The sequence below is a fragment of the Neomonachus schauinslandi genome, chromosome 9 (genome assembly GCF_002201575.2).
Source record: "Neomonachus schauinslandi chromosome 9, ASM220157v2, whole genome shotgun sequence".
Classification (NCBI taxonomy): domain Eukaryota; kingdom Metazoa; phylum Chordata; class Mammalia; order Carnivora; family Phocidae; genus Neomonachus; species Neomonachus schauinslandi.
The window spans coordinates 29,759,923-29,774,493 of record NC_058411.1 but is presented as its reverse complement, the minus strand read 5'-3'; the positions used below and the strand labels follow the sequence as shown (position 1 = coordinate 29,774,493).

The following is a 14,571-nucleotide window of genomic DNA, read 5'->3' as shown; positions in this document are numbered from 1 at the left end:
TACAGCATGATTACCTAACAGCTCCAGATCGACATCTTCAGTTAATTCTAAACATTATGACAGGTGTTTCCTCTCCAACTGTCAGAGGAGAAACTGAGGCACAGGGAATTTTCTGATACCTTAGGTCTTTGCCCCTGTCTCTCCCTACAGGTGCTCTTACCTGTTGCTGCCAGGTCCATTTCCTTACATGTTCCTTTGGCTATGGCATTATTGCCTGTGACAGTGTTTCTCTACCTTCTATTTGGCCCAACACACTTGGGCTACACACTACAGCTCACTCTCATTAGCCATGACTAACAACAACAGTGACAAACAGTGGGGGTAAGGAGTTGGAATCAGGAACCCGGGAGCCATGGAGGGCTGGTGGCAGGGGGGAAGATAGAGAACGCAAATGCAGCCTGGAGAAATTCCATAATTCTGATACACCTTTGAGGAGGGTGAGATTGACCTATAGTAGCCAGAAACAACCACTTAACTGAGTTTTGAGCCAGATGTTGGGTTGCCCATGAGGGACTCTTGGGCCAAGAAAAGATCTGTAAATCAGTACTGGTAATCTCCAAAGTTCATACTCATATATTATACTCACATATTTCATGATTTATATACTCACGAAAACCCAACCCACAAAAGTAACAATAAGCTTATGTATTAAAAGAAAGGATATGCATACACATTCCATACAACCCAACAATTCCCCTCCTAGATAATTACCTAAGAGAATGGAAGTCTATGTCTACACACATGTGTGCATAGTGGTTTTAGTTGTAATAGCCCCAAACTGGAAACAACTCAAATGTCCATCAACAGATGAACATACTAATTATGGTATATCTACATGATAGAATATTACTTAGCAGTAAAAAGAAATGAACTATTGTTAGATACCACAACATGAATGAATCTCAAACATTATGCACAGTGGAAGAAACCAGACATTTTAAAAAGAGTACATACTGTATGATTTTATTTGTATAAAATCTAAAACAAATCAAACTAGTCTATATCCACAGAAAGCAGATTAGTGATTCCTTAGGATGTGGAGATTGAATGCCAAAAGACAAGAAGGAATTTTTTGGGGTGATGGAAAGTTTTAGATCTAGATTGTGGTGGTGATTACATGGGTGTGCAGTGCATATTTGTCAAAATGCATGTAACTGTACACTTAAAATGGTATAATTTATTTTATGTAAAGAAAAGGTTTTGTTCCTGGAAAGCTAGAAATATAAAATTTCTCTTAACTCTTGCCTCTCAGACAGTCCTTGATAATGTGTGTTTAGCACACTTTGTAGGTGTTTTTAATTTTTGCTTTTTCCTTTGCAGTTTTGTTTTATTTTTTAATTCTCCAATTGACTGTATTACGTTTTTACTTTATAAATAAAAATGGTCATAATCTGTGTGATATTTAGTAAATGTACAGTGTTGTACAGCATATTAGTGCTCTCACATCCATAATACCACCACAATCCAAAAAATTGTTTTCATCCCAGATTGGTAGGTGAAGACTCAGAACTCAGAGAAATTAAGCAAATTGCCTTTTTCACATGTTCTCCTGTTCTTGTCCTCTATTTAATCATTTTGTAAAACACTTTACCTCCTTATTTGTTTTACCTTTTTCATTAGTCTCTTTGAAGATACATGGTTGTTAGAACTAAAATAAACTAATCAGGGGCGCCAGGGTGGCTCAGGTGGTTGGGCGTCTGCCTTACAGCTCAGGTCATATCTCCAGGTCCTGGGATCAAGCCCCGAGTCGGGCTCCCTGCTCAGTGGAAAGTCTGCTTCTCCCTCTGCCTCTCCCCCTGCTTGTGCTGTCTCTCTCTCTCTCTCTTAAAATGAATAAATAAAATCTTTAAAAATAAAATAAAATAATCAAAGTCCAGTTTGGCTTATAAGTGATATATGATGAAAATCTTATAGTGTGTGGTTGAGGACAGGGATCATTTTTTACTAATCTTTATATCTTCATTGCTTAGCATGAGGCTTGGCAGCCAGTGAATGTAAAATGAATGTTTCGTTTTTTTTTTAAAAATATATATCCTGTGCATTGGCTTATAACTTTTCAAGTATATTTTTTAAATGCCTTTGAAAACTTTTCCCAGAACTGGGAACATTTTCTCTTTGTATTTGAAAAATAATGAAAAACGTTAAGAAGTGAGCTTCACCCAAGAGTGAGTATTCCCATCACCCCATACCATTGTATGGCCCTTCCAAGAAGCAGTCACTGCTAGTAATTTGATGCATATATTTTCTGATTTTCCTGAGTTCATAGACATTTCCATCCATATGTACAAATATTTTCCTTTGTGCTACATAAAACGATCTGTAACACAAGCTTTTCCCCCCCTATTTAGTATAACATGGATACTTTCTAAGTCAGCACGTATAGAGGCACCCCATATTTTTAACGGCTCTGTAGTATCCTAGGATATAATTTTTAACTACAGTTTATTCAACCATTTCCCTATTCATGGACATTCTGCTTGTTTCAAATACTTTGCCTCTAAAACAATAGTCATCCAACCATCTTAAGCCCAGTGAAAAGAAATATTTGAGCAAGATTCAGCATACTCTATTTTGGCATGCCTAATAATTTCCAACTTTGTCCATTTTATTAAGAGTATAACTGTTATGTCTGTCTGCACTTTTATTTTCCATTCAAAAATTGTACCAACGCTACTATACAAAGATAGGATTCCTTCCCTAAAGGAACTGTTTCCTAAAGGAGAGTGCATCATATGATGTCTAGCTATCTGCTGGTATAGGAAAGTGAGCTCAGTATTTAAAAGAAAGGTCAGGAGGGTTGGTGTATGATGTACAGAGGTATTGTAAGTTGTAAATGCTAGTTTAGGCCACGTTCTTTAGAAGCAGAGTCGGAGTCCAGGATTCCTGTGCCAGAGATGACAGGGTGCCTGCCCTCAGGGGAATTTGTAAGGAAGGGAGGGAAGCAGGAAAGAACAGGGAAGGAGCTAAGCAAAACTGTTTCAACTGAATTCTAGCTTCCACTGGTTTAGAGTGAGTTCTGGAGTGTCAGTATCACCAGGAGTTACATGGTGTACCTTGAGCCCCCCACACCCAAGTGGGGGAACAAACCTCCCCTGGCATTTCCTGCCCAGGCAGCTCCATCAACTGAAGGCAGTTCTGAGAGGAGGGAATAACTGTGAGCTGTTAAGAACCAATGCTCAAAGCATTGGAGAGGGGAGTGCACCAGCTTGGTAAAAGAAATCTGGACAAGGTACAGGGGAGATGCTCCACAATCTGGCTAAAAGCTAGTTTTCTAATTTTTTTTTTAGTGTTTTCTAACTAGACCCTAAGTTCCATGAGAACAGTGCTTGTATCTGTCATGCTCACTACTCTTTCCCCAGTGTCTAGCACAGTGCTGCCTGGCAACGTAATAGAAACCCAATTCCCCAGAGAGACTTTAGGCTGTCATCACCTGTATGTTCTTCACTGACCTGTGCTTCTCCCCTGTAGGGTGTCTTGCCTGGAGCTCTCTCCCTTTGCAGCATAGCGCCTATCTCCAGCCACTGCCATTGTCTTCATTCTTTCAGATCCAATTCAAAACCACCTGCATTGTATAACTTTCCCTAATCACAGCAGCTAGACTTGACAGGTTTTTCAGTTAACATTTGTAATCATATACTTTTAAAAATCAGAATGATAAATTCTCTTTAAACATGTGTTCTAAGTCCTGGCTTAATCATTTACTAACTTTCTAAACCTAGGAAGCAGCTATGACTCTTTGAACTTCAGATTTGATATTTGCAAAATGCCGGTATTATGTACTGAACCTGCTTGGCAAGGTTGTAAGAGTTCAGGGAAAAAACATGTTGCAGAACTTTTTACATTATGAAGCATTATTCACATATATAGTGAATACTTTTGTTATTCTCATATAGGCTAGTCCCTAGATGTGGAGGTGCATCATTGGGGAGCTTGCCTTCTTACACTCACCCATCTCCCCTCAGATATCACACACAGTCTGGTCACTTGGCTTGAGTAGAAATCAGTTACTTTACCTGGATGTAAAAATTTATCAACCTCCCAACTATGAATATCTACGATTGTATACTCCTCACTTCAGAAGTTCAGACTCGTGTTATGGTTATGTGGGTATACGTCCTGGATCCGCTATTAATTTGCACTGTTTCTGAAGGGGGGATAGATTCCACATATTCCTTTTTCATCCATGCTCTCTGCCATAGAATCCCCCACATGAGAGGTATTAAATAACGGCTTGTGGAATGCAGGAGTGGTTGTTACATAGACCAAGAGATTTCTCAGGGAAGACTTGACTAGCTTCTTTAGGACTAGGACCCTTAATCTTATTATCTTAACTACATGAGATAAAATGCTATATTGGAATCATTCTAGAGATGTGGCTTTATGTTAAAAATGCCTCGTTAAAAAGAAACACTACTGGGCGCCTGGGTGGCTCAGATCGTTAAGTGTCTGCCTTCGGTGGAGGTCATGATCCCAGGGTCCTGGGATTGAGTCCCGCATCGGGCTCCCTCCTCAGCGGGAAGCCTGCTTCTCCCCCTCCCACTCCCACTGCTTGTGTTTCCTCTCTCACTGTGTCTCTCTCTGTCAAATAAGTAAAATCTTAAAAAAAAAAATAGTATGGCAATAATGAGCTAATTCCTAACCTGGTTAAATTTAAGACTATCTCCAACAATAATAATATGTGCGGATATGAAATACTCATATTAAACCAGTTTTTCAGAATTTTCGTTTAGTAACTGATTAGTAACTGAAGAAGCGTTTATCATTCCACTGGAAGTCCTTCTCTTCCTGTAAAGTTTATATTTTTTTATTTCTCTATTTAGGATCATTTCACTTCTCCAGATGAGTATGATGACCCTACTGTGCTCTACGAAGCCATTGTGTCTCATGAAAAGAACCTCGTAATAGCCCATGAAGGGGACCCTGCGTGGCGGAGTGCAGTCCTTGCCAACTCTCCCTCCCTTCTTGCTCTGCGGCATGTCATGGATGATGGCACCAATGAATATAAGATCATCATGCTGAATAGACGCTACCTGAGCTTCAGGGTCATTAAGGTAAGTTTTTGAAGCATTTATTTGTGTCTGGGGAAAAAAAATGGAAGTTACATAACCTTATCCCAACTTTAAAAAGTGAAACTCTTTTTATAGGAAAAAAAATGACCATACTACATTAGCATTGATTGTTTATGAGCACTTAATTTGATTTATTTTGTAATTTTTTCTATCCTCTGAAATTTTCTCATGTGCCATAAAGTCTTAAAATTTTTGCTTATTTCTGTTTTGGCAGTCTTTTATCTATTATATATGCTCTCTGGGCAACATCTCTTCTTAAAAGATCAGCACTATATTGCTAATTTGATTTCCAGGTTGCAAATTAATACCACAGCTTGTACTTTTTGTTGTTTTTTTTGTTTGTCTTTTTTTAAAATTAGTTTCAGAGGTAGAATTTAGTGATTCATCAGTTGTATATAACACCCAGTGCTCATTACATCCAGTGCCCTCCTTAATCCTTCACCCAGTTATCCCTTCCCCCCACCCACCTCCCCTTGTTTGTTGCTTTTTTAAACATCTCACGGCTTTAGGAGACATAATTTCTGAAATTTTATTTTAATAGTTAATAATGATTCACTTTTTATCTACTTCATTTAATCAACCTGCAAAGTCACAAACATCCTTTTAACTCTGAATATTTGTTACTGCTCCTTTCTGTCAAATATATCTGTTATCTCAGTTACAAAATTCAGTGCATTATTAATTTGGAAAACTTGATATTTTTTTAATTTTTTAATTTTTTTTAAAGATTTTTATTTATTTATTTGAGACAGAGAGAATGAGAGACAGCATGAGAGGGAGGAGGGTCAGAGGGAGAAGCAGACTCCCTGCCGAGCAGGGAGCCTGATGCGGGACTCGATCCCGGGACTCCAGGATCATGACCTGAGCCGAAGGCAGTCGCTTAACCAACTGAGCCATCCAGGCGCCCCTGGAAAACTTGATATTTTTACCAGACAGACCAGGGAAAAGAGTTCTACATGTGCTTATTATTTAACAGCCCACTGGTGACAATGGAAAATTGATGAACTCCTGTTCAAATGTGACCTACTTGTATTTATTTCCTGCTTTTCACAGTTGGTTCTCATATGTCTTTTGTATCCCTCCCATTTATACTTTTCTGTTTATATGAATTTCATTCTTGGCCCCTTCACCTGACTCCCATGTGTTCTGGTTTTCAGGTTAATAAGGAATGCGTCCGAGGTCTTTGGGCAGGACAACAGCAAGAGCTTGTTTTTCTACGTAACCGTAACCCGGAGAGAGGTAGCATCCAAAATGCGAAACAAGCTCTGAGAAACATGATAAACTCCTCTTGTGATCAGCCTATTGGCTACCCAATCTTTGTCTCACCCCTGACAACTTCTTACTCTGACAGCCATGAACAGCTTAAAGAAGTCCTTGGGGGACCTATCAGTTTGGGAAATATCAGAAACTTCATAGTGTCAACCTGGCACAGGTGAGCTATGTGGTTGCATATTTCAGTGGTGGTGTGTTCTGACTCTCTTCCTCGAGGCAGTTTGCATGAGTATCACCTGGAAAGCTTACAGAAAAAATACAGATGCCATGACACAATATAAACCTATTCTGTTAGGAACTTTAGAAAGGAGTCTGAGCATTTTTATCTTCAGACTCTTATTAGATAAATCTCACGTACAACCCTCTTAAGAACCACTGATCCAGCATTTCGTAGAATCTTGAACAGTCCTCCTTTCTTTAACTTTTGTGACTCTGTATCGCAGCATAGCTCCACTGTTAGGATGTGTGGGCCAACACACAGCAAATGAGAGAAAAACCTAGGACGCTTGAGCAAGTTGCTCACCTTCTGTGTTCCTCCATTCTGGCAGTAGGGGGAGCACGCCGTACTTGCCGAAACTCTTTCTGCCATCTTCACAATCCAGTCCTCACTCCGACCTCAGATCTCTCGTACCTTCGAGTGCGCATGAATTTTTTCTCTGCCTTTTGTCTGGTAAATTATGGTGTTCAGTATAGGAACATCATAGTTTGGTGGATAGTGAAGAAAAATCAGAGAGGATCTTTTCAGTTTCTTACAAGCTTTTGTTTAGATCCTTAAATAACAGAACTTAGGAAAAACAGAATGTGGGATTAGGGTGGCAAACTCTCAAACAGGCATACTCAAAAAAAAAAAAAAAAAAGTCTCACCATTTTAACATCAGTCCCTATCCAAACAGAAAGAAGAACATAAACCACAGTGGTGTTCGAAGAAATTTCTTTTCAAAAATTATCCGTTGTGCTGGAATTGCATCAAAGAGGTTGAGTTCTCTTCCCTCGAGAGAAATGGTGTAGAGATTAAGGTGCCCAGCTGTCCCAGTTTGCGCAGGACTGAGAAGTGTCCTGGGAAGCAGGACTTTCAGTGCCAAACTGAGACAGTTGTGGGCAACTCAGGATAGTTGGTCACCCTAGATTTAAAAAAAAAAAGGAAAAATGATTGCAGCAGCTCTCTTCCAAGTGTGCTACAGCAGAAATTAGGTTTTCAGGAGTTGCACACTTCAGAGGCACTGAAAAGACACTGGCAAGAATCCTATTGCTATCTTAATGGTACAGTTTTGTTATGTGCAGTTTATTATGGCTAAGGAAAGATGAAAAGATTGGGAAAGATGATAAAAAGTGAAGGTGGATTGGGAAGAATTGAGGCAGTGAGAGTAAGGGGGGGGATAGTCCTTAGGCCATTCTTTGAAAACATAGCTGCCTTTTTTTTGTTTCTAATATTGACTGCGCCATGAAGACTTTCAAAGATGAACATTTGTAGCATTAACCATTCAGAATAGCTAGAAATAGAGTAAGACACCTGTCTTGAAGTGATCGGGGGGTAATGCTGCTTACTCTGGTGTTTGTTCCTAGGTTAAGGAAAGGGTGTGGGGCTGGCTGTAACAGCGGTGGCAATATTGAAGATGCGGACACCGGAGGTGGGATGTCCTGCACCAGCAACAATGCCACGAGTGCCAGTGACCCCCATAGCAGTGTATCCCAGGGAAGCACTGGAAATCCAGCGCCAGGGTCGGGAGCAGGACTCCATCCACTGGTCACATCTTATCCTCCAGCACTAGGTAATGTGAAAACAAAGTATGTATTGAACTTAGCCTCTTAGTATGCGTGTATAAAGAGAATTATCTGCTGGGCGCCCAGGTGGCTCAGTTAAGCGTCAGACTCTTGATTTCGGCTCAGGTCATGATCTCAGGGTGGTGGGATTGAGCCCTGAGACAGCCTCCACACTGGGCGTGGAGCCTGCTTGGGATTCTCTTTCTCCCTCTCCCTCTAACCCTCCCCTCCCACCCCCCAACTCCCCTGCCCCTCTACCCTCCCACTCACGCGTGTGTGCTCGCTTTCTCTCTCTGTGTCTCTCATCTCTCTCTCTCAAAAAGAAATAAGAGAGAATTCTGTATACCTACTTGGAATATGTAAAAAGAATATTTTGTTTGATTCCTGGTTGGACATTATCCTATTTATATTAAATATGTGTATTACTTGGAATATCATTTCTTCGAAAGTATCTTTTTTTTTTTTAAGATTTTATTTATTTATCTGACACAGAGAGAGACAGCGAGAGAGGGAACACAAGCAGGGGGAGTGGGAGAGGGAGAAGCAGGCTTCCCGCAGAGCAGGGAGCCCGATGCGGGGCTCGATCCCAGGACTCTGGGATCATGACCTGAGCTGAAGGCAGACGCTTAACGCCTGAGCCACCCAGGTGCCCCTCGAAAGTATCATTTTTAAAGGCTAGTAATATTTAGTATAATTTATTTAACTTCTCTTTCATTGGACAATGATTTGGTTTCTCCTGAATGTTATAATAAACTTTGTAATCACTATTTTCTTGGGCTAGAGACTTTAAAAATGCAATCATTAAGTCAAAGTTTATGAGAATATTTAAGATTCATGACACATAATGCCAAAAATCTTTCTAGCAAGTTTTTGTTTGTTTTTGTTTTGTTTTGTTTGTTTTTTACCAATTGGTACTCTCCCCAGTCATACATCGGAATGCCCATCCTGTAACCTTTCACCAGCGTGGAGTATTACTAGTTCCCATCTCTGCTCCCTGCTTGCTGAGAGGGACGGGAGAAGGGTGATCTTTAATTCATTGTTATAATTTACATTGCTCTGATGCCTAAGATTGGAAGGTTTTAAATCAGTTTATCACCTGTTCCTCTTTTTGAAGTACCTATTAAGTCTCTTGCCCATTTTTCTCTTTGGTTATCTTTTTCTTTTCTTTTTTTTAATTTAATTTCAAGTTAGTTAACATACAGTGCGGCACTGGTTTCGGGAGCAGAATCCAGTGATTCATCACCCACATACAACACCCAGTGGTCATCCCAACAAATGCCCTCCTTAATGCCCGTCATCCATTTACCCCATCCCCCACCTACCTCCACTCCAGCAACCCTCAGTTTGTTCTCTATAGTTAAGAGTCTCTTATGGTTTGCTTCCCTCTCTGTTTTTATCTTATTTTTCTTTCCCTTCCCCTTTGTTCCTCTGTTTAGTTTCTTAAATTCCACATATGAGTGAAATCATAGGATGTTTGTCTTTCACTGACTGACTTATTTCGCTTAGCATAATACCCTCTAGTTCCATGATTATCTTTTTCTTATTTGTATATTTTGTGTTTGAGTTTTTTCTCAGCTTTCTGTACTACAAATATCTTTTGCCATTCTATCCCTTGTCTTCCCATTCTCTTCCTAAGAAGGGTGGCTCATCTTCTTTTGACAAAAGTTCTTTATTTTAGTGTACAGCAATTTACTGATCTTTTCTTTTATGATTAGTACTTTTTATATCCTACTTAAGAAAATTTTTCCTATCCCAAGGCATGAGGGTTTGGTCTTTCTGTTTTTGTTTTTCACCAATTTTCTTTTTACACAAGATCTGTCATCCACCTGGTATGCAGTAGGAATCATATTTAATCTGTTTTCATATGGCTGGTTGGTTGATTCAGTACTGTCTTTTCCCCTACTGCTTCACATGAATGAGATGAAGTCTTAAGACATTTACTGTTAAGTTAAAAAAAAAAAATCCAGGGCGCCTGGGTGGCTCAGTTGGTTAAGCGACTGCCTTCGGCTCAGGTCATGATCCTGTAGTTCCTGGATCGAGTCCCGCATCGGGCTCCCTGCTCGGCAGGGAGCCTGCTTCTGCCTCTGACCCTCCCCCCTCTCATGTGCTCTCTCTCTCTCATTCTCTTTCTCTCAAATAAATAAATAAAATCTTAAAAAAAAAAAAATCCAATAGCATTGGAATTAAGACTCAAAATAGATGTATTACCAACATTTTGTATGTTCTTTTGTAACTTCTGAGTGAAAAGCTAGAACTTTCATTGTGCTTTTTTAAATGCTCTTATTTTGATCAGCTCTTTATTTTCAGATAGAAAGTACACGGAGCAATTTTTTCAATATAGTTAATTATTTCCTAATCTTCACATTACTATTATAATAAGTCAGGAAAAAGATGAACCTGAGGAATCATATCAAACCAACACAGAAGGACCTGCTGTTCAGTATCACTGATAATTCATATTTAGTAGTAATCCCTTAATGGATATGAAAATTACAGTGTGGTATCACCATCTCTCTATAGACTGTGTAGTTTGTCATTGGAATGGATTGAAAGGACATTAATTCTATACTTTTGAGAAGTAGTAGTTACAGATCTTACCACATAGTAGATCCTTAATAAATATTTCTTGTGGTCTCATTTCATGAGATATTTCATTTCTGAAATATTAAAGAGGCATTCTTATTATTCTGAAATATTTCTGTGGAAGATATTTTAGGATTCATCTCAGTGTTAAATCCTGATACTTGCTGAAATTATATGTCTTGGTTTTGTCCCAGAATTTTAATTTTAAAAAGCATTAGCAAATTAAAATTATTATCAAAACCACACAAGAAAACAGATCTCAGATATTTATTTCTTTTTGACAACATTAAAAGTTTTAGGTATAGGGGTGCCTGGATGGCACAGCCGGTTAAGTGTCCAACTCTTGGTTTTGGCTCAAGTCATGGTCTCAGGGTTGGGAGATCAAGCCCTGCATCGGGCTCCACGTACAACAGGGAGTCTGTTGGAGATTCTGTCCCTCCCTCTGCCTCTATCCCTCTTCCAACGTGTGCATGTGCACGCTTGCATGCTCTCTTGCACTCTCTCTCTCAAATAAAATCTTTTTTAAAAAAGTTGTAGGTATAAATATAAACTTTTTTAAAAAAAGTTTTAGGTATAATTTAAATTCAGTGAATTGACCAAGTAATTACTTAAGGGAAAAGCTCTTAGAAACTACAAAGAAAAAAAAAAAAACCCGTGTTTGAATCATTGCACTTAGAATGCTGTTGTTGTTTATCCTTCGCTAGGCACTAGCCACAGCTCCCACTCCGTACAGTCAAGCCTGGTCAGACAGTCCCCTGCTCGCGCCTCAGTGGCCAGCCAGTCTTCTTACTGCTACAGCAGCCGGCACTCGTCCCTCCGGATGTCCACCACGGGATTTGTGCCTTGTCGGCGCTCTTCCACGAGTCAGATATCGCTTCGAAACTTACCGTCCTCCATCCAGTCCCGCCTCTCTATGGTGAACCAGATGGAGCCCTCCGGTCAGAGCGGCATGGCCTGCGTGCAGCATGGCCTGCCTTCTTCCAGCAGCTCCAGCCAGAGCATCCCGGCCTGCAAACATCACACTCTCGTGGGCTTTCTTGGGACAGAGGGAGGTCAGAGCAGTGCCACTGACGCCCAGCCAGGCAACACCTTAAGTCCTGCCAATAATTCACAGGCCAAAAGGGGGGACGTGATTTACCGAGTCCAAGTGAGTAAGCACATGGTTCTTGTGCTGTTTGTGTCACTCATTTGTTTTTACTTCTCGTTTGTCGAGTGAAGGATTCTGATGAGAACACACCTTCCTGTTACTTAGGCTGAAGACTAGCATATGTTTGAATGTTGCCAGCTGCTGGTGTGTGGCCGTTGCAGTAAGGTCAGCCAGGGGGCTAAAAGGAATTCAGGAGGTGGCCCTCTAGATTGTTTTTTGTTCAGTTATAGGCAGTGGAGAACTTGAGACGCAACGAGTCTGTAAAAGAAATTTTGTTTGAGATTATGTAATTTGTCATCATCCAGAAAAAATTGAATTGGAAATGACCCGTATTTATTTGCAATACAGATTGTCGATCCCAGTCAGATTCTGGATGGGATCAACCTGTCAAAAAGGAAAGAGCTGCAGTGGCCTGAGGAGGCTATTCGGTTAAAAGCTGGGAGAAACAGCTGGAAAGACTGGAGTCCTCAGGAGGGCATGGAAGGCCATGTAAGTTCTCTCACGAAGCTGACCCATGTGCTCACTTTTTTGTAGCCTGACTGACTTGTTTGCATGTGTTTGGATAATTTATGCGTATGTTTTTTTAAATGTACCTTTTGCTTATTAAATTACCGAACAGAATTACTACCTCTAATTTTGAGTGAATTTTGTGAATGTTTTCAAGGTCTCTCACTAACTTACTGTATTCTGAATCATCAGGTGATTCACCGATGGGTGCCTTGCAGCAGAGATCCAGGTACTAGATCCCACATCGACAAGACAGTACTTCTGGTCCAGATTGATGATAAATATGTGACTGTCATTGAAACGGGGGTACTAGAACTTGGGGCCGAAGTGTGAGCCAGTGTTTTATAACTACGTTTCTTTGCCCTCTCCATTCCAAGACGTTGGAAAAGGAGAGGAGTGCGTGGAAGATGCCTGCGGGTATTCCTTTGCTCCTGTATGGGAGAGACTTGGGACGGAGAGCAGGCTTAGTTAAGCGCCTCTCCTTCGCCCTTCACCCTGACTCCTGTCACTGTCTCCATCCCCAAATAAAGCTGAAATATTTTTTTAAGTTAGCTGCCGAGAAAACATTTTGCATGAAGGATAAAGTTCTGTTAAAAATACAATCTTAAAAAAAGCTTTTTCCTATGTATTGCCTATGCTTTACATCAACAAGCTCTTCATTTCTAAACTACGATCTCATATTTTTCTAATTTCTTTGCCAAAAATAATTGCCATGTTTTGTCACAGAACATGAAATCCATTTACCTTGATTTTTAAGAACAGACCAGTATAGAAACCTTCAGTTAGACATTTCGCAGTGTGAACGTTTAATGTACAGTGAAAGAGACTATGAACAGACATAGATTTATCTTATTCCTTGAGCGCTAAAAACTTTAATGAGAAAACTGCACTAATTTTTTACAACAATGCACTAAAGTCTGAGATTTCTCAGAACATTTATTTATATATAAAAATAAAATACCATTATTTAAATTGCCTTTGGGATTAACCCCTTCCCTTTCCTTAAACATACATAGCAGAAACCGTGCTGCTCATTTTCTGTTAGGGTGTGTACTTCATGCCAGTACATTGGGTGTTTTCTTTAAAATGAATGCTAAATCGCAAGACACACTGAGCTTCACCTTTGGCATTTCCCGGAGATAACAGTCAGTGCATCGGTCCTGTGAACACTACTGCCAACTCCTGTGTCCACATGTCAGATGAGCCCCAGCACCAGGTGGCCCAGGCCCTCTGCTTCTCTCCACTTGGGGCAAGCTCTGCTGGGGTCAGTGCTGGGAAGAAAAGATTTTTGTTTTTCAAAGACAAAGATGAACATCCGGGAATTTAAAGAAAGAATTCATTGCTTTTGTTGTAAGAGTTATTAGCTCTTGAAGTTATTCACATGGAGTTCAGTTAGTCAAGCAGAATTTTTTCGAACGAAATTATCCCAATGGTGCAGTTCTTACTGATATATCCCTCTCTAAATAACCTCACCTTTTATTTTGCTCCTCTCTTCTTTTTCTATTACTTGAATTTTATTTCCTGTAATTTATAGTGTGTAGGTGTAATTTGAAATATTTATAACTGTGAAATTGACTTAATATGTTGTCTCATAAATTTTATTGGTTTTTTTAAAAAATATGCGTGTATTCAGGGAAATATATAATTCAGATTTACAATTGGGCTAGGTGGAAACTGCAGTGTAGATTTAATTTTCAACTTTTGGCATTTTTTAGAGCCTTCAGAAAACTTTCCCCCTTTGTGTGAAACTCCAAAGACGACTGTGTATCTCCTCTGAGCATTTAGGAGCAGCCATCTTTCTACCCCGCTGTAAATGGGAAGTAAAAAGAAGCAGGTGAAATCGATTTTAATCTTGTAATTTAGTGAATCCAATGCACCCAAAGTGTTAACTCATTCAGCATGTGGCACTATTCATATTTCCAGTACTCGCTGGCCACATGTTGCCTGGTGGCTCCTGTATTGGATGGCACAGGCTTAAAGTGTCTTCTGATGAGGTGACAGGAGAGAGGAGCTGTCTCCCTCCTCGCTCCCTACTGTTGCTCCTCCAGAGTAGCATAACACTTCAGCAGAAGGAAAGAAAACTAAGTAGCTAATACACGCCACCCGACTGCACTTTCATCTGTTTGGCCCTTTTCTAATTTAAAATTTTTGTGGTAATTTAGGACCTAGTGTGCCTTGTGCTGATGTTTCCATACTTCACACTTTTCAAAATTTACTTTTTAAAACATTTGT

General features: G+C 39.9%; 1 protein-coding gene across 2 annotated transcripts in view; it reads left to right on the top strand.

Moving 5' to 3' along the window:
- PCNX1 (pecanex 1) overlaps positions 1-14,254 on the top strand; it is a 163,040-nt gene extending 148,786 nt beyond the window's left edge. For both annotated transcript variants that reach the window (XM_021679758.2, XM_044918336.1), the window contains 6 exons: positions 4,821-5,051; positions 6,227-6,501; positions 7,905-8,110; positions 11,390-11,832; positions 12,181-12,321; positions 12,532-14,254. In XM_021679758.2, the coding sequence (XP_021535433.1) occupies positions 4,821-5,051; positions 6,227-6,501; positions 7,905-8,110; positions 11,390-11,832; positions 12,181-12,321; positions 12,532-12,672 (1,437 nt within the window). In that variant the 3' untranslated portion in view covers positions 12,673-14,254. The remainder of the gene's footprint in view (positions 1-4,820; positions 5,052-6,226; positions 6,502-7,904; positions 8,111-11,389; positions 11,833-12,180; positions 12,322-12,531) is intronic.
- Positions 14,255-14,571: the final 317 nt, after the last annotated feature.